Source organism: Stegostoma tigrinum, chromosome 28 (assembly GCF_030684315.1).
Source record: "Stegostoma tigrinum isolate sSteTig4 chromosome 28, sSteTig4.hap1, whole genome shotgun sequence".
NCBI classification, from domain to species: domain Eukaryota; kingdom Metazoa; phylum Chordata; class Chondrichthyes; order Orectolobiformes; family Stegostomatidae; genus Stegostoma; species Stegostoma tigrinum.
This window is the reverse complement of record NC_081381.1, coordinates 17,383,295-17,409,374: the sequence shown is the minus strand read 5'-3', so window position 1 is coordinate 17,409,374 and position 26,080 is coordinate 17,383,295. Positions and strand designations below refer to the sequence as shown.

Sequence of the window (26,080 nt, the reverse complement as noted above, 5' to 3'; positions counted from 1 at the left end):
CAGCTCCTGACTCAGTCACACCTTGCTTTTCAAATTCTCATCTTGTTCTCAAATTATCATAGCTTCTCTCATTCAAACATCCTTCAGGAACGCTGCACTCCTCCAATCTAGCCTTTTGCAATTCCGTGATTTCCATCATCCACAGTTGGCAGCTATTGGCTTCAGCAACTTTGGACTCAAACTCTGGAATTCCCTCCCTGAACCCTTTCACCATGCTCTCCTCTTAAAAAAGACATACCTTATTACCCAATGTTGTGACCAGGTTTTTGTTAACCTACCCTAATAACTCTGTATGAGGTTTGACATCTGTGAGGCACCTTGACACATTCATCCACATTAAAAGGCACTATATAAATGCAAGTTGCTGTTGTCTCAAGTGTTCTTTGCTCTAAAACAACAGCTAACATTTACTCTACATTTCACAGCAGTCTGGATCATTGGACACTTGGCATTGGGACGCTCCTCCAAGCAATGCAATTTTATAAAATATATTTGAGTATCATTAAGGCCAGAGTGTCATATTCTTACTATGTGCACGCTGTGCTGTCATCAGGAAACCCCTGTCCTGATTTTCCATTACAACATGAAGATGTAGGAGGGCACAAGGGGGCCCCTCAGGGAGATTTGCTATTGCCCAAACAGAAACGCTTCGGAGATAAGAATGGCTAAGTAATCTGCAGTGATATTCGAGTGCAGTCCTGAAGGAGTGCTACTCTGTCATTGGTATCCTCTCACAGATCGCATTTCAAACACAGACCCCCATGTGCTATCGGGTGGCTGTAAAATTTTCATGGTACAGTTTCACGTGCAAGCAGCTTTTACCCCTGATGGCTGACTCCACATTTGTCCACCAACCAATGCAACTGAAGTGGTTCTCTGATCATCACTGTTCATGAGACCTCACTGTGTGAAATTGAGCAGCTGCATCTCCCAGATTATACAACCATGAAGACACTTTAGAAGTACATAAATGGAAAAGGAGCATGGTGAAAATGCTCAGCAAGTCTAGCAGCATCTGTGGAGACAGAAACAGAGTTAACTTTTCCAGTCAAAGACCTTTCGTTTTAATAGTTATGAGCAAAGGTTATCGCCCTGCAATGTTAATGTTGATCATTTCCCCATGGATACTGCCCGAGCTGCTGAGGGTTTTCACCATTTTTGTGATTTTATATCATATTACCTAACTTTACAATTTTTTTTATTCCCTTCAAAAACTGCTTCATTGGCCACAATGCTATTCAGAACTCCCCAGGCATTAACTGACTTAAATGTAAAGTCTTCTATCGACTCTTAGACCTGCTTCCTTCCTTCTCCTCTCAAAGGCCCACCAACATCTTCGTCCAAGCTTTTATTCAATAGCCTTCCTAGTTCTGTCATTGTATCTCAATGTGTATTTTTGTTACAATAACCGCCCAACATACCAGTATCCCACATTAAAAGGCACACTGTAAATTCCAGTGGCTGGGACTAACTTCCGGGCAATTTTTCCGAAGTGAGCCCTCAGCAACCTGGAACAGGATTGAAACGGTCAAACTTGATTTCATGCACAGCACCCCCCTTTGCAGGAGGTAAAGGTGGCATTGTTTCTGTCCTTAATTACTCTAGAGAACTGGCCGATCTCAGCTCTGCACTTCTCTCCAGCAACTGACCATAATCCAGGAATCCTCCTCGTGTGGGCAAGGTGATAAATGTGACCCTGACCCCCACAGGAAACACCTTAAATGTGACCAACCCATCTCTCCTCCCAGGGGATCATGACGAACTCGACCCCCAGGGCACTGCAAGTTTGGGCAGGGTACTGACTGGGAAATGCAGACCTCCCGAGTTCAAGCCAGCAGCAAACTCCAAAACTCAATCTGCCAAATCTGATCGTTACGGACTTGCCATCACAGAGGAGGGAAATGAAAGGGAGGGAAAAAAAAACTTGAAGGGTTCTGGTTAACAAAGGAAAAGAAAGCTCACCTCAGACTGGCCTATACATGAACACCCCTCCCCACCCCCACCCCCACTCCAGACCACACATAGACATGTAGCACAGAAATAGAGCCTTTGGTCCAACTCGTCTGCACTAGCCAGAGATCCCAATCTGATCTAGTCCCATTTGCCTGCATTTGGCCCATATCCCTCTAAACCCCGCTGATTCATGTACCCATCCAGATGTCTTCTTAAATGTTGTAATTGTACCAGCCTCCACCACTTCCTCTGGCAGCTACATGTACCCCCACTTTGTATAAAATTTACCCCTCAAGTCCTTTTTAAATCTTTCTCCTCGCAGCTTAAACCTATGCCCTCTAGTTTTGGACTCCCCCACCACCGGCCTTGCTCATTCACCCATCATGATTTTATAAACCTCTGTAAGGTCACCCTTCAGTCTCCAATATCATTCACACTTGGTGCTTGCTCATATCTGGAGAACAAATGCCATGTGGCATGCCAGTCAGAAACTCAGAATTTGTGAGGTGACTTAAGGATAGTCTGTCTCAGTCATGCTGTCATCAGAAAAGGCCACCTTCAGGAGCATTCAATACTTCTCAATTCTCTGACACTCCCACTTGCATGCAATAAAGTCATGAGAAAGTACAAAATCCTTCTCAGTCTGCCATGAAGTAAACAGCACTTTCACCTTATACTAGGACCTCCTGCCTTTCTCCATCCCCTACCTCTGCATCATTTTCCACTGTCAGTCAGCTCCAAGGTCTCTTTTTTGCCTGGAGTCTCAGAGAGGGCTAACTCAGCCTGAAACGATGGCTTGCTGAGAAAAATGAAAGCACCCAAAACCAGGTGAAAGTGTTTAAGAAACCACGTCAAGAAAAGAAACAACCCATCTCCCACCATTCCACTGCACTCAGGCCCAGTGACTCAGTTTTTTTATGAAGAGAAAGGCAAGTTGACACGTAAGCCAGTTGCCCGATCCAAAAAAGCCTCTTTCATTGTATTGCATGGTAGGAAGGGGAGCTTGGTCAGGTGGGGGTTAAATCTCATTAAACGGTCGAGTGCTTAAATGAGGTGAATGATGCTACGATTCCAGCATCATATGCAGATTCTTAATCTGCCAGGGGGCATTGAAAAAAAATTCACACAACACACACACAGCCCTCGATGTGACTGGTGCATCAAAGACAATTGAACACGGGCTGTGTGACAGGACCACGACCTACAAACGGAAGGTGTTGAGAGTCTGTACAGTACCGTATCGTCCAGCTTTACAGGGCAGAAGCAGCTTATGAAGGCTCATTCTGTTAACTGCCTATGATTTAGAGTTCAAACACCAGCACACCACCCTCCTTCCCATACTGCTTAGAAATTAAACCTCCTCTTACTGCATATTTTTGCAAAAGCCTCTATTCCCACCCCGCAAGCATTGAACAAGGAATGTAAATGTTACTCACAGATCAGCTGCTGGGCAGCATTAACAATGTAGCTACATATCAAGCTCAGGACTGACGTTCAGTCCCGCCCTCGGCGATGTTGATTGGTGCGATGACGTCAATGGAGGCCAAAGGTCGGCTGTGATTGGCTGGTCGCCCTGTCCAGCACGGAACGCCTCATCCTCTTAAAGCAAATGTATCTGGTTTAGTGTTGGCAACATACAAATATCCCTAGTCTCTCTCCTTTTTAAAATGACCCTAGTGAGCGTCTGGTGGTACACTAGTATTGTCCCTACCTCTGAGGCAGGAGACCCATGTTCAAAAGTCCAACTTGCTCCAAAGGGGTGTCATCTCTGTGAATAGATTGATTAAAATATCTACAATGATCGTGGCGTTCTCCAGCATTTAGTTACTGTACAAGAAGTCGAGGATACAGAACGGGGAACAGTCCCTTTTTTTTGTAAAAGCGTAGAGCTGAGCAGGTGTTAACCTTTTAAGAACAGGATTTTGCTTAAACATGTCCAAGATGTTTAAATAATTTCAAAGAAAGGAACTGCTTCGTTGAAAATAAACTATGTTACAACATTTAACAGGCACCTGGATGGGTGCATGAATAGGAAGGGTTTGGAGGGATATGGGCCAAATGCTGGCCAACTGGACTAGATTAATTTAGTTTATCTGGTCACCATAGGCGAGCTAGACCTAAGGGTCTGTTTCCATGCTGTACATCTCTATGACTCTACGTTCCCAAACACTGTTGCAAATCAATATCCCAAAACCATCCTTCGAAAAACAAAAACAGTTTAATATATCCACAGACAAGGCGATGTCAATCTTATTCACAGTGCATGTGGAATTGATTAATCATTTGCTGGTTAGATAGGATCTGATCTAGCACGTTGTAAATAAGTCTGGGCAAATAAAGCGGCGTGGGATATTGAAGCTTTAACTAAGGGGAAAGAAAATGGGAATGTGCATGTAGTCCCAGCATTGGAAACAAAAGGCGGCGGCTTGGCCTGTCAGATGAACTGAGTTAAAAGCCCCAGACGCGGAATCGATGCAAACACACGGAGCTCTCTGGATTTCAGGCTTGATGTTTCACGGTCTTGCTAATGAATTTACCCCGGGCCAGGCATTTTACAATATTCAAGACGTCGAATCCACTCAATGTCTTCTAATAACACATTCTCTCCACCCGCCTCCCCTCTCTCTATTTCCATACCGTCCATTAGGTTGAGTGTTTGTAAAAGGGAACAAAGGAACAGGAACCTTTAAACATATACGTTAGGAATTACAGTCCGTTTCTAAAAGAAATGTCCTCAAACCTTATCCTCTTCACCCCCCTCCCCAAACCCCGTTTAACAGATGTCAAAGGATCTGCCAGAATCAACATTTAGATCTGTTCTGTTACAATAACAAAACAAAGGCTCGCTCTCAGGATCAAATCACAACACACTGATTCCATTCAGACGATACTTACAGCTTGTGGAGCAGAAACTAGCACATGGTGGGTAGGGGAGTCGGGGCGGGGGGGGCGATGTTATTGTGATTCACCCCTCCAAAAACTCAAATAAATCTGGGTCGACCCCTTCCTCCGCTTCGCTTCCGTGAAAGGCTCTGGTTTGCTGTGGAGATGGTGGCGAGCAGTCTTTCAGGCAAGTGGACGGTGCCGGTTATACAGAATGAAATCACAGCTGTCGGGAAGGGGAATCCATCAGAATAAAGAAGTGGCCCCAAATGTAATTACAAACAAAAAGCATTTTGACTTAAGGAGGCACAGTGTGAAAAAGGAATGAGTAATTAAACGCAACACTTCTGAACACAAACTAATTCAAACGGTTCAATTTGCCCCATCTCGCAAACCACCATTTAAACATTCTGAAAAACCCTGCCAGTTGAGCTAAACAGAACTATTTGGAAAAGCTGAATATTTACACAAACTAAAACAAACATAATTTTAAAAAACTCCAATTCTGACTGCTAGATGGTTAAACAACTACAAGAAATAGACAAGTTTTGTCCTGTCACAGCTACTTACTGATTTAATTTTACTTTCAACAACCACTTGTTTTCCAAATCCCAAACACTAATCAACCAGAAAATGCTTTCCAACCTTAAACACATCCTTTCACTTAGGTTTTGGGGTTTTTCTCGTTTGTCACAAAATTTGCACAAGTTAGGGTCATTTTTAAAAAAGCAAAAACATAAAAGGCAACCATTCATTGCATTCAGTTGCGATTTTCCATTCCAACGTGTCACAGTTAAGTTTTGGGATTCAAATTCACAGACCACTCACGGTCCAAGTGTGAGTGAATAGCTCCTCAGCCTGTGTCACAAATCCGGGAATGTTTCTTTAACATTTAACACTCATTTTATAGAAATAGTCCAACTTGCTAAAAAAAAGACAACAGTTGAATCAAAGCCTCGGGGGACTTGTCAAATATTTTGGGAAATAAATTTATATGGGGTTGCATTAATGTCACTTAAAACCCTTTCCCATCAGCTAACTGCAACTTTAAGATCGAACCTTCTACAGTGCACTACACCGCAACAACCGAGAGCTGCAGGTGTTACGTTATTACATTTTTTTAGAAGTCACGTCACGGTTGAAAAAAATTCTCTTTAAATCACACCTTAAATGCCCAGTATAATCCTTCACTGTAAACTACCTCATCAGAAAGTGCACAACTTAACTCACCATATTTACTATTCTGACAAAGCGGGAAATTGGAGTTCCAGCGAGATTTGCTCCTTGAAGGGGAGGAGGTGGGAAACGGAGAGAAATCATATAAAACACGCAGGAAGCCGGATTTATCTGTAAACACGATTCCAGCTGGATTGGAACGATGCAAAAGACAGCAGCCAACAGCAAGAGATGTGGATGCGCCAGGGACCTGAGAGTTAAAGCAGTGAGCAAAGCACTGTTCCTTCCTGTTGCGGATTGTGGGAACGGAACCTCTCGACATCACGTTGTTACAATGTGTTCCCTCGGTGGCAGTATGGCTGCTTCCAGCAAGAGGTGAGTGTAACTGTGCTCTCGCTGTCCATTATCAGCCCTCTTTCTCCCTCTTGTTTATAAAACCGCGAACTGGAACACATGCTTTCTTCAGTGTGCTGTGGTCCTGTGGGGGATTATGTGTTTGTTTAGTGTCTCCAGTCTTATTAAACTCTGTCTTTTCCAGTCCGGTCTGTCGTTCTAAACTCGGCCTCAGCCACATTCTCTAAACGCTTTCTTAACCACTGTGCTCCTTCTCGCTAAACCTTCCCTTATCCACTTTGTTCTCTCTCTCTCTTAATCCTTCCTTAACCACTCCGTTCTCTTCAATGCTCCCTTAAACACTCTTTAAACTCCCTGTTAACCATTCTGTCCTCTCTTTGTAAACCCTCCCTTAAGCACTCTTGTTTTCTCTCTCTCAACCTTCTTTAGCCTCCGTGTTCTCTTTTTCTCTTTAAATCTTTCATTAAATACTTTGGTGTCTCTCTAAACGTTGTTCACTCTGCTCTCTCTCTCTCTCTCTCTGAAACATGCCTAAATTACTGTCTGTAGAATTTCCCTGTCAACTCTGCTTGCTCCCTTTTTCTAAACCTGGCTTTATTCACTCTGCTCACTGTCTGAACCCTTGCCTTATCTGCTGTCTGTGCTCACTCTCACCCTGCTCCTACCCACTCTGTACACTATCTCATTCTGCTCTCTTTTCTAAGTGCTGCCTCTTCCCCTTCTATGTTTCTATGAAGGTATCTGGTAGGGGTGGGTGTGGGTGCAGAGTATCCATAGGAATTGTTTCTAACACTTGTTACTGTCTATTTCAGGGAACACAGTGGGATATGGGGTGAGGGAGGATGATGTGTTGAAAGTGGGGACATGCGATTGCAGTAATAATTAGAAAGCTTTTTGAAAGACTTGGTGAGTTGCTGGCTGCCTCCTGGGAAATGGGAAACAAGAGCTGACTATTCAGCCCTTCGAGTTTGCAGGTTCTCCCTGGGTGCTCCAGTTTCCTCCTGCAGTCCACAAATGTGCAGGTTTAGGTGGACTGGCCGTGCTAAATTGCCCGTAGTGTTCAGGGATGTGTACATTAGGCAGGTTATAGGGGTGTGGATCTGGGTTGGATGCTCCAAGGGTCAGTGTGGACTTGTTGGGCTAAAGGGCCTGTTCCACACTGTAGGGATTCTGTGATTTCTATGAAGAGAGTCAGCTCCACAATTCAACTCAATCAGGCTGGTCATCTCTCCCTCGATGCCATTTTCCTGCGCTATCCCTCCAACCCCTTGATCTCTGAAAAGCAAGAGAGTTCTTGATCTCTGTCTTGAGCACACTGAATCACCATGGTAGACAATTCCACCAATTCACCATCCTCTCCTGTGAATTACTGTGCTATCCTGGATGCTGTGGTCACATACACTTGTGCTGTCTGGGGACTGACTGGAAGAGCTGTTTAGTGTGCATTTTGTTAACAAATGTTGATCAGGTGGGACACTTGGGGATGGGAGAAGGCTTTATTTTATTAATTCTCAGGGAATGAATGTTGCTGGCTAGCCCACCATTTATTGTCCATCCCATGCTTTCCTGTAGAAGGTGGTGGGGAGTCTGTGTTCTGTAGGTAGACCCATAATGCCATTATTGAGGGAATTCCAGGATTCTGCCCTAGCGACAGTGAAGGAACAGCAAGTCAGGATGGTGAGTGGCTCCGAGGGGAACTTGAGGGTGATGGTGTTCCCATGTATCTGCTGCCCTTGTCCTTCTAGGTGGAAGCGATCGCAGGTTTGGAAGGTGCTGAGGATCTTTGGTAAATGTCTGCAGTGCATCTTGTAGATTGTACACACTGCTGCTACTGAGCGTCGGTGGTAGAGGGAGTGGATGCTTGTGGATGTGGTGCTAATCAAGTGAGCAGCTTTGTCCAGCATAGTGTCAATCTTCTTGAGTGTTGTTGGGGCTGCACTCTTCCAGCCAAATGGGGAGCACTCCTTCACACTCCTGACTTATGCCTTGTCAACAGTGTTCAGGCTTGGGAGGTGCATTTTTCAATGCAGGAGTCCTTGCCTCCAACTTAGTCTTTTAGTCACCATTTATACGCCAGAGTCTGCTTCAGATTCTGGTAAATAGTAACCCACAGGATGCTGATACTGGGGGATTCAGTGATGGCAACACCATTATGGTAGGTAGATTCTCGCTTGTTGAAGATAGTCATTATCTGCTACTAGTGAGGTGGGAATGTTACTTACCACTTGGCAGCTCAACCTTAGACATTATCTGGGTAATACTACCAGCGACTGTTTCAGTATCTGAGAATTGATAAATAATACTGAACTTTGGGCAATCATCAGCAAACATCCTTTTTGATGGAGGGAAGGTCATTGGTGAAGCAGCTGAAGATGGTTGGGTCTAGCACACTACCCAAAGGAACTCCTGCAGAGATATCCTGGTGTTGAGATGATTGAAATCACGTGGAGTGAATCAAATTGGCTGAAGAATGGTACCTGTAATGCTGGGGAAATCTAGAGGAAGCCAAGATGGATCATCCACTTGCCACTCCTGGCTGAAGATTGTTGCAAATGTTTCTGTCTTTTCTTTTGCGCTAATGTGTTGAGGTCCCCCATTATTGAGGGTGGGGTTGTCCTTGGAGCTGCCTCCTTCAGTGAGTGTTTAATTGTTCACCAACTTCCATGGTTTGATACAACAGGGCTACAGAGCTTAGATCTGATCCACTGGTTGTGGGATTCCTTAGCCCTGTCTATCACTTGCTGCTATGCTGTTTGGCATGCTAGTAGTCCTGTTTGGTAGCTTCACCAGTTTGGAACCTTTTTTTAGCTATGCCTGGTGCTGTTCCAGGCGTGCCCTCCTGCACTCTGTATTCAATGAGGGTTGATTCGCTTGCTTGATGGTAATGAAGTTGCAGATTGTGCTGGAGTGCAATTCTGCTGCTGTTGATGGTCTACAGCCTGTCATGGATGTCCAGTGTTGAGTCGCCAGATCAGTTCAAAGTCTGTCCTGTTTAGCCCAGTGATAGTGCCACGCAACACGATGGAGGGTATTCTCATTATGAATGATAGGACTTTGTCTTTACAAGTTCGGAGCTGTAAAGAGCCTGTCCTCTTACCGATACTGTCTTGGACAGATGCATCTGCAGCAATCAGATTGGTGAGGATGAGATCAATTATTTTTTCCCTCTCGCTCATTCCCTCACCACCTGCCAGAGAACCAATCTGACAGCTGTCTCTTCTGGGACTCGACCAGCTCGCTCAGTAACTTTATTTTATTCATTCATTCACTCATCTGATAAGGGTGTTGCTGGATAGGCAATTGTTAAGACTCTACTGCATTATTATTTGGTTTAGAGTCATGTGGAGTCATGCAGGCCAGGGCAGGTAAGGATGTCAATTTCATACACTAAAGGACATAAGCGAACCAGATGGATTTTTCCAAAAACTGGCGATGGATTCCTGGTCATCATTAGACTCATAATTCCAGATTTTCATTGAAATCACATTACACCATGTATGATGGTGGGATTCGAACCCAGATCCCCAGACCATGACCTGGGTCTCTAGATTAACGGTCCAGCGATAATATCACTAGGCCTCCCCTAATGATCCTGCTCAACCACCCTTGGTGATGGGCATTGAGATCCCCCACCTACACTCTGCCCTGTTGAAACTCTCAGTGCTTCCTCCAAATGATGTTCAGCATGGAGTACTGATACATCAGCCAAGATAGGTTGGCACTTGGCACTCAGCAGGAGGTTCCTTGCCCGCATTTGACCTGAAGTCACAAAACCTCATGGGGTTTGGAGCCACTCTGTCCTGGCTGTATAGCACAGGGTCACCACCTCTACTGGCAAGCGACAAGGGGGAATTCCAGTCATGCTCGTGAGTGATGTCAATCAGGCAGACAGCTGATCCATTTAATTGAGATATATCAACCGAACCCGACATTAAATCTGAGACTAACAGATGGACAGTTTACCTGAGGCTGGAATCAAACCTGTGTCCCTGATGCTGTGAGGCAGCATTGCTAACTACTGAGCCACCGCATGGCAAGATTACTGAATTATTTTGATTTAAAAATCTTTGCATTTGTGTAGCGCCCATTATGATCACCGGACAGCCCAAAGCATTCTGAAGCCCAGTGAATTATTTCTTGATGTGCAGTCGCTGTCATAATGTAGGAAATGTGGCAAAGCCCCACCAGCATATGTGCTGATGATCACATCTTTTTCTGTGATGTTGGCGAAGGACTAAATATTGACCACATTGTCAGGTATAAGCCCCTGCTCTTCTTTAGAATATTACACCCGTTTGAACGGCAGACCCTTCTTCTGTGAGCTGGCATTTCTGACAGCACAGCACCCCCTCAGTACTGCACTGGAGTGTAAGCCTGCATTTTATGTTCCACCCCTTGTAGCAGGGAATTTTGAACCCACAACCTTCTGATTCAAAGTCTCCATCTGTGGACCATTAATGACGGAACAGATCTTTAAAGGATTTGATTGTGATTTAATGTGTTTGAGAGTGGAATTGTGAATTGTACAGTTTCCCATGGATTATTATCTGTTAACAGCGCCTAATAAAGTGGGGGCAAACAATAAGTATTTTTTTGTTAAACAAAAACAGGAATTGTGGAGAAACTCAGCAAGTCTGGCAGCATCTGTGGTGAGAAAGCAGAGATAATGTGACCCTTCTTTCAAACGTCCGGACTCGAAACATTAACTTTGTTTCCCTCTCCACAGATGCTGCCAGACCTGCTGAGTTTTTCGAGCACTTTCTGTTTTTGTTTCAGAATTCTAGCATCCTCCAGGTTTTTTTTTGTTTTATTTAATATATTTTCACTTTGTTGGACGTTGTGTAATGAGATGTCACAGTGGAATTGTGACTCATCCTCAAGCAGTTGCTGAAGAGTCATAGAGTTCTATGATACAGAAGCAGACTTTCCAGTCGAACTCATCCATTTTGACCACACGTCCTAAATGAACCTAGTCCCATTTGGCCTATATACCTCTAAACCTCTCTATTCATATGCCCATCCAAATGCCTTTAAATGTTGTAATTGTACCAGCCTCCAATCCACCACTTCCTCTGACAGCTCGTTCCATACACCCACCACCTTTACATGAAAAAGTTGCTTCTCAAATCCCTTTTAAATCTTTCCCCTCTTACCTTAAACCTGTGTCCTCTAATTTAGGACTGTTCTGCTCTCGGGGAGAAAGGGTGGATGGCACAGTCTATCTGTGCCTCCTCATGATTTTATAAACCTCTAAGGTCACCTGTCAGCCTCCGACAATCCAGGGAGTATAGCCCCAGCCTATTCAGCCTCTCCCTCTGATTCCAACCCTTGCAACATCTTTACTGCACCCTTTCAAGTTTACTAATATCTTTCCAAAGCAAGGAGAGCAGAATTAAATGCAGTATATCAAAAGTGGTCAAAGCAATGTACTTTACAACCACAAGGTTACATCCCAACCTCTGTGCTGAGTGCGCTGACCTATAAAGACTAGTGTACCAAATGCTGCCTTCACCACCCTGTCTACCATTTACAAGGAACTACGAACCTGCACTCCAAGATCTCCGTTCGGCAGCACTCGCAAGACATTACCATTAAGTGTCTAAGCCTTACCCTGACTTGCCTTTCCAAAATGCAGCACCTTGCATTTATATAAATTAAACTCCATCTGATTAAGGTCGTGTTGTACGATGATGGAGTTTTAGTCACAAAATGACCTTTTTGAAATTTTTTGGTTTCTCGCTGAACTGGATTGGCTGCTACAAGGTCGAACAATATCAGGCACCAGCTTTAATTCTGCTGTTAATTTCGGAGAGCCAAAATGCTTCTGTTGCAATTTTTATCTTGTTGCAAGCAGCACAAGTGAATTCTTTCCTCTTTGTTGTAGGGATGGGTGGGTGAGGTTTTAGAGGCAGGGCCCAGAGAAGTGCCAGAAAAAGTGGGAGTTCAGAAATGGAGGCACTGAGACACTGTTAACATTGAGGTATTGAGTGAATACACAGTTGTTACAATTATTACCTCCGTTATCCTTCCACCCCCATGTCCACTTCCATCTAGAAAGAGCAGGGCACCAGGTACGTGGCTGCTGTTGATGTAGTGCCTTTACAACAGTGTTAAGCCTCTGGGTGGCACCTTGGAAAGCATTACTCCCAGAGTTGTCACAAAAGTTGCAGGTTTTAAATTCCTAGTGTTCAAGACCCAGGTTGACAGGAAGGAGCAGATTTCTGCACTTAACAAGAATTATTATTAATTACAAATATATAGATTTTCAGATACAGGCTCCCATTCCAGTCCACAGTCAAAAAATACAGAAAATGAAAAGATTGTCTTTACACCCGCACTGTTGTCCAGACCAGTATCTATTTATTTTGATTCTGTCAAACAAAATTTGACAGTGAAGTGCAAAAGGAGATGGAAGGACAGGTGACTGAAGGTGTGGTCAAAGAGGTTTGATTTTTAAGGAGTGCTCAAGGGATGGAAGGGAGATGTAGAGAAGTTTACAAAAGGAATTCTAAAAGAGAGGGGTCTGGGGAGCTGAAAGCATAGTCGCTGATGGTTGGGCAGAATGACACAAATGGATTCCTTGTTCTTTCTTTTACCCATTAACTTACAACATCTTTGTGTGTTGCAGAAAACTAGCACAGCTCAGTGTCGATGAGTTTTTAACCTCCACGTTTGACACAGATAGTAACAGCAGTTCGGAGGACGATGAGTCTGCAGTCGCTCACGTGAAGAAAGGCGGCAAACGAGAAATCCAAATCGGAAAGAGAAAGGAAGAACCGGAATTGGAACGGCAGGGAAAAATGTAAGATCTCTTGTGATCAATGGCAATTGAGTTTTGAATAGGTGAACATTTTGGGCATTTCTTTGGCATTTATTTGAAGCGTTCAGGTGCCTGCTCAGTGAAATAAAGTACAAAGTGCAGTAATCAGCTGCAGTCTGTTTTGTACAGCAGCAAGAGATCGTTACAGCACAGCAGGAGGCCATTTGGCCCATTGAGACTGCACTGTTCTCCAAATGCTGCAAATTCCTGACCTCTGCCTTCTCCTCAATAATCCTGCTTGTCTTTTCATACAATCATCAAATTCCCTTCTGAATGTCACAATCAAACTTCCCCCAACCGCAGTGGAGCTACTGTGGCTCAGTGATTAACACTGCTGCCTCACAGCGCCAGGGACCTGGGTTCGATTCCACCCTCGGGCAACTGTCCATGTGGAGCTTGCACATTCTCCATTTGTCTGGGTGGGTTTCCTCTGGGTGCTCCGGTTTCCTCCCACAGTCCAAAGATGTGTGGGTTAGGTGGATTGGCCATGGGAAATTGCCCCATAGTGTTCAGGATGTGTAGATTAAGTGGGTTATAGGGGATGGGTCTGGGTGGGATGCTGTTCCGGTTGCTATGGGTTTGTTGGGCCGAAGGGCTTGTTTCCACACTGTAGGGATTCAAACTACACTAGTGAGTTTTAAGACTAGACTAATGGAGATCTTCTTAACTCATGTTCAAACATATCTTAAAATTTTGCATCTCCTTTCATGTTGCTGTCTCATTTCCATTTCAATGTCTCTAGTGGCTGGTGTTCATTAATGAATGATTATTCTTCAGAATAGCAACAGAGTTGGAGATTATGCTGCGCTAGATTGATTTCCAATCAAGCACAAACTTTGTATTCTAGATCTCTTAAATCTGCCCTGCCCCAGGATTCATAGGAACCAGGAGTTGGAGGAGGCCATTCAGTCCCTCGAGCCTGCTCCAACATTCAATACGATCTCATCTCATCCTCAACACACCTTTCCTGCTCACTCTCCATGACCTTTTAGCGATTACTTACTAATTAAAAATCTGTCTGTTTGCTCTGTAAATTTCCACTGCATTCTGGGTAACGAATTCCACAGAATTTCTCCTCCTCTCTATTTTATGTCTCCCCCACACGAATTGTCCTAAAACTCTGACCTTTCATTCTATATTGCCCCCTCAAGGGGCTTCTCAAGTAAGCTGCTAGATGCATGACTTGCTCCCAGATTTGTGTTCCTCTATGGTTGCAATGTAGAAGGCAGAGCATTCCTTTCCTCCCTGTCTTCCCCCTTTCCTTGCAAAGATTTGTATCTTCCATAGGCATGTAGTCTTCTGGGGCTGCAAACTCTCAACACATTGGATTTTTTCAAAATTGATTCTTGGGATGAGGGTGTCGCTGGCCAGGCAGCATTTATTGCCCATCCCTAATTGGCCAGAGGCCAGTTTAAGAGCCAGCCACATTGCTGTGGGTCTGGAGTCACCAGATGGCAGTTTCTTTCCCGAAAGGATATTTGTGAGCCAGATGGGTTTTTCTGACAATCAACAACGGTCATCGTTAGATCCTTAATCCCAGATTTTCATTGAATTCAGATTGCACCATCTGCCGTGATGGGATTTGAACCTGGGTCCCCATAACTTTGCTAGGATTGGTAATACCACTAGGCTATTGGCTGCCTGCTCATTTTTAATGACTGGGTACAGAAAGCCCCTATTGCTTTGGTGAAATCTCGTGGTTGTCCGTTGTAGGCGCGTAGATGCTGATCACCTTCTTGTCTGCTGAGAGTGACAATGTGCTCTTGTCCTGGTCGTGGTTCTGAAGGGAAATGGAGCTGGGAATGGGTGAGATTGCAATGATGCTGCAGCTCTGGTGGCTAGTTGTCAGCAGTGCCACATGAGTTTGACAGTCAATGGAGTGGAGGGTAGTTGCTGGCAGGTTTTTGGGACAAGTTGGCGTACGGACCTCAAATGGATTCTCTTTCTTCCTTTCTCTATTCACTCATGGGGCGTGGGTGTCGCTGGCTGGGTTGCTCTTGAAAAGGTGGTGATGATCTGCCTTCTTGAACCACTACGGTTTTTGTGCTTGGGGAGGGAATGCCGGGACTTTGACCCAGCGACACTGAAGGAACGGCGGTATATTTCCAAGTCGGGCTGGAGAATGGCTCGGAGGGGAACTTGCAGATGGTGGTGTTCTCGTATGTCTGCTGTCCTTGGCTTTCTAGTCCAGGGTTTTGCTAGATTTCTGATGGCTAGGTAGCTTCTGATGGCTGACTTTAATTTTGATTAATGTTTAATGTTTATATGGGCCTGAGAGAGGGAGGGACTGTTAGCTAATTTTTCTGATCCATATTTCTGTACCATTCACTAACTGGGTGAGGCTAGGAGTGTGTACGTTTGGTGTAAAAGATCCCACAGAAGTATTCGAAAGAAATGCTGGGAGAAGTACTAGTGTCCAGAGCTACTAATCATCCCTCAATCAGCATTACTCAGACAGATTCTATCTGACCATTGTCACATTGCTATTTTTGGGATCTCCCTGTATTTGAGGTCCGTGTTTCCCTGCAAGGCATGGGAACAATTCTTCAATATAACAGCAGACTCTGGGGCAGGCTATGGTTGGGAACGGGGATCTGTAAATGCGAGGTCTTTACCCTTTGATTGAATGGCATGTTAGCTTATACAATAATGTTGCAATAGATTTCAAAACCGTGCAAAGTTTACACAGCGAGCTGCTAGAAATGGACTCATCTTAACCACAGACACCCCACAAAAGATCAGTTTTGTGCTCCACTTTGAGTAATGTCTGCACACCATTGTCAAAATGGCATTAGGCTTAATTTGGCCAGCTATTGAGATGCTACTGACTCCTTTCAAATGTGAAAAAGTTGTGTTTTCAGAAGGCACAGTTCATGGGAAAGGCAGTGTACTATTGGGATGCTGTTCTCTTTTTAATTTCCACATGCAGAATTTCACAACGTTACAATTTTTTTTAAAAAAAGATGTTATTTAAACTTCCCCATGTATTCCAGGTGCAGTGTTAACATATCCATCTTTGTTAACTTAGCTTTTCTGAAATTCATTCACGGGATGAGGATGTTGCAGGCTTGGCCAGCATTTATTGCCCATCCCTAATTGCCCAGAGGGTAAAGGATGTTAGTGAACCAGATGGGTTTTTCCTGGCAATCAGCAATGGATTCACGGTCGTCGAAACCCGATCGTCATTAGATTCTTAATTTCCCCATATTTTATTGAATTCAAATTGCACCATCTGCTGTGGCAGGATTCGAACCCACGTCCCAGAACATTATCCTCTGGATTAACAGGCCAGCGATAATATCATGAGGCTAATGACTCCCTGTTTGATGGGGTTAGAAGACATGCAGGCAGTTGCTGTATTTTTTAAGCATTGTTATGTTAATGAACACAGCCATAGTCTGAGCATTTGCCATCACCACAGCTGCACTCAGAGCAAGAGTTCTTACTCAGAAATACCCCCGAAGAGTTGCGAAACATCCTGCTTTGTAAACGTTTCATGTAAGTTCTGTGGAAATGGTAGAAGATTGGTTACAACAGAGGCCCAGAGACAGAGGTTCAGATCACACCATGGCAGCTTGGAAAATTCAAAGCAAATGAACAAATCGGAGATAATAAAGCTAGTCTCAGTCACGTCAAACGTGAAACCCATCGTCGATTGCCATAAAAACCCATCTGGTTCGCTATTATTCTTTAGGGATTATAATCTGCCTCTTTACCCGGTCTGACGATATGTGACTCCTGACCCACAGCAATGTGGTTGACTCTCAGCTGCTGTCTACAATTGGCCAGGCAAGACACTCCATTCAAGAGCAGTTAAGGATAGACAACAAATGCTGGTCTTGCCTGTGGCACCCACAACCCAGGAAGGAATAACATCAAGAAAATTATTTTTAATTCTTGAAGATGTGGTAGATTATTGCTGCATCTCAACATCTTTTATATGTTGAATTTACCATTTCCATTTCGATTCAGTTGAAATTGAAACTCCTGTCTCACTCAGTTAATCTTAGTCCAGGGCCTTGGAATCGCCAATCATCATAGTTTCTGTAACCTCTCCTCTCTTCAATATCTTTAGGCTGTTTGTATTCCATATTTACATCACAACAACATAAATCCTCCTTTAAATCTTTGTGTCTGTCTGTTTGCCTTGGGTTTTTCCATTATAATGTCTACTCTGGTCTGATCCTAGGATTTGGATACAACATGTAACCAGTACCTGTAGAGATCGACTTGTGTCGGGAGGCTGACTTTCTGAGTAATTTCTGTTCCTGAAAGAAAGATTTGATTTGATTTTGTTATTGTCTCATGTACTGAGATACAGTGAAAAGTATAGCTTTGAGTGCTGACCAGACAAATTGTACCTTACATAAGTACATCAGGATAGTAGAACAGATTGCAGAATATGGTGTTACAGCGGCAGAGATAGATCAACTCTAATTTGAGAGGTCCATTCGTAAGTCTGATAGCCGTGAGGAAGAAGCTGTTCTTGAATCTGCTGGTTTGTGTTTTCAAACTTTTGTCTTCTGCCGAATGGAAGAGAGTATAACCAGGCCGGAGAGGTCTTTGATTAAGAAGGGTGGTTTCCTGAGGCAGCAGGACATGTGGATAGGAGGCTGGTTTTCATGATGGATTAGGCTGCGTTTACAACTTTGTGTAGTTTCTTCTTGTCTTGGGCAGAGCAGTTGCCATACCAAGCTGTGATGTATCTGGATAGGATGCTTTCTATGGTGCATCAATAAAACTTGATAAGAGACACTGTGGACACTTAGTCCACAGTGTCTCTTACCAAGTTTTATTGATGCACCATAGAATTTCCTTGGCCTTCTGAGGAAGCAGAGGCATTGGTGTGCTTTCATAACCACAGTGTCTGATTGTTGGTCATCTTCGCTCCTCGGAAATTGAAACTCTCGACCACCTCTACCTCAGCACCAGAGAGGGGGCATGTCCTCCCCTCTGCTTCCTGAACTCCATGATCAGCTCCTTCATTTTGCTGACATTGAGGGAGAGATTCTTGTCTCTACACGAGGTCACTAAGTTCTCTATCTCTTTCCCATAATCTGTTTAGTCGTTGTTTGAGATCCAACTCACTACTCTGGTGTCATCAGCAAATTTGCAAATGGACTTAGAACTGAATTTGGCTGCAAAGTCATAAGAGTATTGGGAGCATAGCAGGGGGCTGAGTACGCAGCCTTGAGGAGCAGGGATGTTGAAAATTTTTGTGGGGGGAGGTGTTCTCACCTCTCCTTGCTGATTTATGGTCTACAGATCAGGATGTTGAGGATCCAGTTGCAGAGGTGGGGAGCAGAGTCCCAGGTCTTGGATTTGGAAATGAATTTGGTTGGAATTATGGTGTTAAAAGTGGAGCTAAAGTCAATAAATAGGAATCTGTCGTTGGTGTTCTTGTTATCCAGATGTACCAGGGATGAGTGTAGGGCCAGGGTGATGGTATCTGCCATAGACCAGTTGAGACAGGTAAATTATAATGGGCCAAGGCAATCTGGGAGGCTAGAGCTAGTAAGAGTCCATTACTAACCTCTTGAAGCTCTTCATAGCGATAGCTATCAGAGCCACCAGGCAGTAGCTGTTAAGGGTACGCTGCCTAATTTTTTCTTTGGCATCAGGATGATGCTGCTCTTGAAGCAGGTGGGGACTTTACATCGTAGTGAGGAGAGGTCAAAGCTGTCAACAAATACTCCCGCCAGCTGGTCAGCACAGGACCTGAGTGCACAGCCGGGGACTCCATCCAGGGCCAGCCCACTTTCAGTCTCAGGAAGGCCAATCTGCCATCTGCAGCCAGTGACTGTGGGTATAGGTGCCACCCCGAGGCTGTCTGTTTAGGAGACATCATTTCACTGACCTTCTGTTCAAAAGCAGCCTAGAATGCATTGAGCTTATTGGAGAGGGATGCATTGTTGTCAGCGATTCTACTCGACCTCACTTTGTAGCCAGTTTATCTCGCGTGAGCCTTGCCAGTCTGTGTCTTGGTCTGGGGCCCCAGTTTAGCCTGGCATTGTCTCTCGGCATCATGATGGCTTTGCAAAGATTGTACCTGGATTTCCTAAATCGGTCAGGGTCACCTGACTTGAATGCCTCACACTTGGGCTTGAGTAGGAATGGATCTCCCGGTTCATCCTTGGTTTTCAGTCAGGGAACACTCGGATTAACTTCCTCGGCAAACTTACCGATGAAGTCAGTGACGGTAGTGGCATTCTCACTTAAGTTGTTGAGTTCTTGAATATGGACCAGCCCACTGACTCATGGCGGAGCTCAACCAGACCGGTACCATATGACTTTCTGTGCCAGATCCTCCCATTTCAGTTTCTCCTTATCAGCTGGGAGAAAGAGCACCACTTTTTATGGCCTGATTTACCAGAATGTGGGCAGAGGAGGGAGTGATAGGCATCTTTGATGGTTGTGTAGCAATGATCAAGGGTTTTTTTGGGCCTCTGTTGGGACAGGAGACACGTTGATGGTACCTTGATACTGCACTCTTGAGGCTGGCCCAATTTGGAGTCACTGGCTACGATGACTAATGCCAAGCCTGGGCGGGGGTGGGGTATTCTGTCTCAAGGCTGTTTGGGACAGTGTATATTTCATCATGTGCTCTAGCCTTCCCCATGGGTGGGGTGTAAAGAGCTGTCAGGTTAGCAGAAGTAAACTCTCATGGCAGGTGTTAGGGACACCCCTCACCGTCAGATATTCTAGGTCCAGGGAGCAGTAACTTACCAGGGTTGTACCAAGATGTGTTGATCAGGAGGCAAACCCTCTGCTGTTCGTCTTGTCCAAAGATGTTGTGCGATCCATCCGATAGATTGAGAAAACCCTCCTGCCGTCCGGCACAGATGGGGCCTGTGTGGACAATTCGTAGAATCACAGAATCCCTACGGTGAGGAAGCTGGCCTTCTGGCCCATTGAGTCCACACCAACCCTCTGAAGAGCATCCTGATGTCCCTATCCTATTCCTGTAGCCCTGCATTTCCCTGGACAGTGTGGTGCAATTTAACACGACCCATCCACCTAAGCTGCACATCCTTGGACTGTGGGAGGAACCACAATGCCCGGAGGAAACCCACGCAGACACGAGGAGAATGTGCTAACTCCACACAGATAGTTGCCTGAAGGGTGGAATCGAACCCGGGTCCCTGGTACTGAGGCAACAATGCTAACCACTGAGCCACCGTGCCTCCCCAGTTCTTTAACTTGCTGTGCAGATTGACAGGTATAAGTGAAGAAAATGGAGCACCTCCTCATCTGTAAATTAGTTTGCTCCGGTAGTTCACAAACTGGGCTCAGCCAAGACTTGCAGGGGTTGATTGGGGATGAGTCTACAAAATAATGTGCAGTTTAATAGTTCTGAGGGGTACTTTTATTGCGCGGTATGCTGATTGGCTGCCTCATCGTGGTGGGGTGCAGATCAAGATGGATGCACTCTGCAGTGAGATGCCTCCACACCCATCTCTTCCTCTCACACACCTGTAAGTAAATAGCTGTTTTCTGAAACCCATTGTTAAAACATTTTCTCCAGCCAGGCAGCTGTCTCGGTTATGGTATTAGCATTTTGGTGGAGGTCAGGGTTTGGGTGTGAGATCTTCTCTCTCTATGTATAGACACATCCGTCTGTTCCAAGTGTTACAACATGGCGAGGGCAAGCCGGACATAATCAGCTTCCCTATCCCCATAATTGCAACATGGTAAAATCAAAGCATTCAATGACTCTCAAAATTGCCCAATGATTCCTAATCAAATAAATACTAATAGCTGATGGCAGACACCAAGATTATAGCTTAAAGCTGAACAATTCATTATTAATGTAAAATTATCAGAGCAAAACTGAGCAACAAAATAAGATAAGTAATGTCTGAAGACATCTATCAATGCAAACAGCTTCCAATACTCTTTGAATACTTGATCTGACCAGAAAAAATGCTCCTCTCCAGGTCATAGACGAGACCATACTTGTGGTGATGAGGAAATCTCATCCAGTTGCTTTTTGGCTCTTTGTTTATGTTACCCCATAGCAGGGAAGAGGCCCTTCAGCCCATCAAGCCTGTCCTTTTCAATCCAGGTGGAAGACCGCAGGGCTGCGCTGTCATTAGAGAGGGACAGTGGAGGTGGTTTAACCTGAGGGTCACCACACCTCGGGAGAGGTTGAGAAGGAGAGTCCTTCAGGGTCACCTCGCCCAGCGAGAGAATTGTACCCACCCTGTTGGCATTCGCTGTATATCGCAAAGCAGCTGCCCGACCGTGTGAGGTAGCCAACACCAACTCTCCTAATCCCTTTTCATTGAACAAATTCTAAGCTTTTTTTGTGACTTGCCGAGACGCGATCTGATTGATCCCTCACTGTCCTTGTTTTGCGTGGGGCTGAAGTGGTGCCTTTGACTACACACTGGGAGTCGTTTTTGCAGAACAAAGCTGACCTTTGTTCTTTCTCCAAAATGGCGAAGGTTAAAAGGGGTTGTTTCTTTTTCTCTCGTCAGGAAGGCAAAGCGAAAAGGCTCTGTCCAAGAACACAAAGAGCAGCTCTCGCGCTTGAAGGAGAAAGACCCAGAGTTTTTCGAGTTCCTGGAGAAAAATGACCAGAAGTTGCTGAATTTTGATGACACGGACAGTTCAGAAGATGAAGAAAATGCGCTGCACACACTGCCAGAGGAACTCGAGGTGACCTCCTCCTTGCCTTCAAACCTCAGGTTCAAGCAAGGCTTTGAGTTCGGGTTAGGAACTGACTGAAAGCACCCCCAACAGAAAGTGTGTGCCTGTTTGAATGGAACCACCACTTACAATGCAGCAGAAAGAGTGATCTGATCTGACTTTCATCAGTGTTATTCCTAACGACAAATTGCCCAGGGTTGAAATTATTTTGGGCAGAAACCGGTGTTCCCTTTGTAAACCAGTTATAGGCGGTACGGTGGCTCAGTGGTTAACACTGCAGCCTCACAGCTCCAGGGACCTGGGTACGATTCTGGCCTCGGGTAACTGTCTGTGTGGAGTTTGCACGTTCTCCCCATGTCTGCGTGAGTTTCCTCCGAGTGCCCCGGTTTCCTCCCGCAGTCCAAAGATGTGCGGGCTAGGTGGATTGGCCATGCTAAATTGCCCATAGTGTTCAGGCGTGTGTGGGTTATAGGGGGGTGGGTCTGGGTGGGATGCTGCAACGTGCAGTCTGGACTTGTTGGGCCATAGGGCCTGTTTCCACATTGTAGGGAATCTAATCTAATCATAATTCCTGCAGCTTGGAAGCAGGCCATTCGGCCCATCAAGTCCACACCAATGCTCCAAAAAGCATCTCACCCAGACCCAATCCCCTACCCTTTCCCTGTAACCCTACATTAACCATGTCTAATCCATCTAGCCCGCACATCCTTGGACAAGATTGACAATTTAGCATGGCCGATCCTCCCTAACCTACACATGTGGGAGGAAACCCATGCAGACTTAGGGAGAAGATGCAAATTCCAGTCCCTTTTAAGACCTTAAAACCTACTTAGGAAGGGAGCACTGCACTGTTAGAGTCTTTGACCAATAGGAAGGAATATGAAAAGTCTTAATTTAAAGAAATTGTTTGTGTTCTCTCGTTCTGTTTCAATATAAAAGTTGGCCAGCGATGATGAAGATGAAGAAGAAGTACAGCTGCCGACAAAACGGAGCAAAGCAGGGGACTTAATAACAGTGACTGCCCGTATGGTAGAGAATTGGAAAGCTGCAGCAGAGGTCAGTCCATCTTAAACTTATGAGCATGTACTACTTTTTTGTTAAAACAACATTGAGGTTTTGTTGCTGGCAAATGCACTTCATGTGGAGTTGTTTCTTGCTGTTTATTTTCTGCATGAATTAGATGTAATCTAATATCTGCCTTGAATTTTACGGCTTAAAAACAACTGGTTTTGAGAGTATTTTGAGTGCTGAATAATGTTGTGCGTGAATGTACATTATTATTGCCAGGAAGCTCCTTGATAAATGTAAATCCTACTGGAATGTGGCCTTGGGGACAAGTCTGTTTGATGTGGTGTTCAGCTTCAAATTGTACTGTAAAATATCCTGACTTAAGTACATAATAAAGTTGAGTTCCATAGTTCCTGCGGAAGACTGAGTCACTTCATTTAATCTGATCACTGGCTATAATACCAAGTTATAACCGGGGAGTTGGTTTTATCAGTTATTTACACTTCTGACCTTGCTGATCATTTGGAAACTGCTGTGTTTGCTGTTTGTTCTTTGATGGTCAGTGTCGCTAGCCGGGCCAGCACTTATTTCATGCTCCTAATTGCCCTTAAGTAATTGTGAATGACTGAAGTCCATGTGATGTATGTTTCATCATATGTACAGGTCTAACTGCAATGAGTCCCTCAAATACAGATATTTGTTCCTAGTTGCTTTCCATTGAAACGTTTCATTTTACTGCATTGTGCACACACACATTCTAGTGACACCTCAGTCATAGGATCCCTACAGTGTGGAAACAGGCTATTCGGCCCCACAAGCCCATTTCACCCAGACCCATTCCCCTATCCCTGCAGTTCCCATGCCTAACCCATATAACCTAAACATTCCTGGACACTAAGAGTAATTTAGCATGGCCAATCCATCTAGCCTGCACATCTTTGGACTGTGGGAGGAAACTGGAGGACCCGGAGTAAACCCATGCAGACATGGGGAGAATGTGCAACCTCCACACAGACAGTCGCCCGAGGCAAGAACTGAACCTCTGCCAGATTTTCTCTTCCCTTCGTTTTCCTGAAAAACCATGTGATGCTAGCATTATTATCTTAGCTGCTGATGCCTCATCTCTCTGCTGTCATTAAGTTAGTGTGGCACCAGGAGTTCATTCCTGCTGTCTGTAGAGCAACCCAATTAGTCTCATTTCCCCTGTTGTGGGATTGGATGCTTAGTTCCCTCATGCAACCAACAAATGTCTTTTTCCAAACCAATGATCATTTCTGCTCCTGCCATCCCCAGCATGGGGTGTGTGTGTGTGTGTGTATTGCCATATTCAAATGTTACTGCGTTCCCTCAACCGTACGTCTCTTGTCTAAAAGAGAACGGGGTGGCACAGTGGCTCAGTGGTTAGCACTGTAGCCTCACAACACCAGGGACCTGGGTTCGACTCCAGCCTCGGGCGACTGTCTGTGTGGAGTTTGCACGTTCTCCCTCCGGGTGCTCCGGTTTCCTCCCACAGTCCAAAGATGTGCAGGTTAGGTGGATTGGCCATGCTAAATTGCCTGTAGTATTCAGGGGTGTGTGGGTTATAGGGGGATGGGTCTGGGTGGGATGCTTCCACGGGGCAGTGTAGACTTGTTGGGCCGAAGGGCCTGTTTCCACACTGTAGGTAATCTAAAACCTTACAACTGTGCCCAGCTTGAACCTGTGCTGTCAGCTAATAAAAAGAACTTTTTTGTCTATTACACAGAAGTATAGAAAATAGGAGCAGGAATAGGCTATTCGGCTGTTTTGATCCAGCTCCACCATTCGCTATGATCATGGCTGATCATCCAACTCAGTCCCATATTCCTGCTCTCTCTCATGCCTTTTGATGCATTTAGTACTACAAACCATATCTAACTTTATTCTTAAAAGCAATCAATATTTTGGCCTCAACTGCTTCCTGAAGCAGTGAATTACAAAGGCTCGTGACATTCTGGGCAAAGAAATTTCTTCTCATCTCAGTCCTAAATGGTCCACCAATGGGCCTGTGAACCCCCTGGTTCTGGACTCCCCAGTCATCAGGAGCATCCTTCCTCCATTTACCTCCTCTAGTCATGTTAGAATTGTGTAGGTTTGTGTGAGATAATAGCTCCCTGCTTCTCATTCTAAACTCCAGTGGATATAGTCCTAACTGATTAGTCTCTCTTCATGTGTCCGCTTTGCTAAGCCAGGAATCAGTCTGGTAACCCTATTGTTGCACCCCCTCAATGGCCGGAGCGTCCTTCCTCCAATAAGGAGACCACAACTGCACACAGCACTCCAGGTGTTGTCTCACTAAGATCATTGTACAGTTGCAGCAGGACATCCCTGCTCCTGTACTCAAAGCCTGTCACTATGAAGGCCAATGTACTATTTGACTTCTTCACTCGCATGCTACTGTGTGCAAATGAAAAGCATCTAAATTGTTCCTAATTTTATACACCTTAATCAAACCTCCCCTCAAACTTCAATATAACTGAAAAACTGTGGGTGCTGAAAATCTGAAATAAAAACAGAAAATCTGGAGAATCCCAGCAGATCTGGCATCATCCGTGGAGAAAGAAAGACTCAACATTTTTTAAGTCTAGAACAACTCTTCTTTGGAACAGAATTTTGAAGTTCTGAAGATGGGTTGTATTGAACTCAACATTAACTATCTTTTTTGTTTCTTTCTCCAAAGCTGAGTTTCTGGGAGACTTTTTTTGTTTGGTTTCTGTCATCAAGCTCCTTTGCTCCAGTTTAAACAGCCCCAGCTTCTCCAACCCAACCCTTTAACTAAAATCTCATGGTTATATTCCCTGGCTGTCATCGTGACATTTCAGCTTTGCATGTCTGGATCATTTTGTCCAGCTAACCAGACCATTAACATTACAAGCACTGCAGTCTTCCACAGATGGGATGGCTCAGTGGTTAGCACTGCTGCCTCACAATACCAGGGACCCAGGTTCAATTCCACCCTCTGGCGACTGTCTGTCTGTGTGGAGTTTGCGTATTCTCTCTGTGTCTATTTGGGTTTCCTCCAGGTTCTTCAGTTTCCTCCCGCAGTCCAAAGATGTGCCGGTTAGGGTGGATTAGCCATGCTAAATTGTCCCATAGTATCCAGGGATGTGCAGGCTAGGTGAGTTAGCCATGGGAAATGCAGAGTTACAGGGACAGGGTAGCAGGTTGGATCTGGCAAAGCTGCTCTTTGGAGGGTTGGTGGGGACTCAATGGACC

At 44.9% G+C, this 26,080-nt stretch overlaps 2 protein-coding genes across 4 annotated transcripts in view; one reads left to right on the top strand and one right to left on the bottom strand.

The window, feature by feature from the left end:
* Window positions 1-6,269, bottom strand: part of klhl17 (kelch-like family member 17) — a 78,073-nt gene extending 71,804 nt beyond the window's left edge. For 2 of the 3 annotated variants that reach the window (XR_009442757.1, XM_048561297.2), the window contains exons 1-3: window positions 6,067-6,269; window positions 4,849-5,062; window positions 3,390-3,552 (exon numbers count right to left, since the gene is read on the bottom strand). The gene's annotated coding sequence lies outside the window, so the exon portion shown is untranslated. Of the gene's footprint in view, window positions 1-3,389; window positions 3,553-4,848; window positions 5,063-5,406; window positions 5,453-6,066 lie in introns of those variants that run through there. The other variant, XM_048561298.2, reaches the window with a different exon arrangement.
* noc2l (NOC2-like nucleolar associated transcriptional repressor) overlaps window positions 6,200-26,080 on the top strand; it is a 220,264-nt gene continuing 200,383 nt past the window's right edge. The window contains exons 1-4 of the mRNA XM_048561296.2: window positions 6,200-6,387; window positions 12,995-13,168; window positions 21,667-21,847; window positions 22,778-22,894. Coding sequence (XP_048417253.1) covers window positions 6,215-6,387; window positions 12,995-13,168; window positions 21,667-21,847; window positions 22,778-22,894 — 645 coding nt within the window. The 5' untranslated portion in view covers window positions 6,200-6,214. The remainder of the gene's footprint in view (window positions 6,388-12,994; window positions 13,169-21,666; window positions 21,848-22,777; window positions 22,895-26,080) is intronic.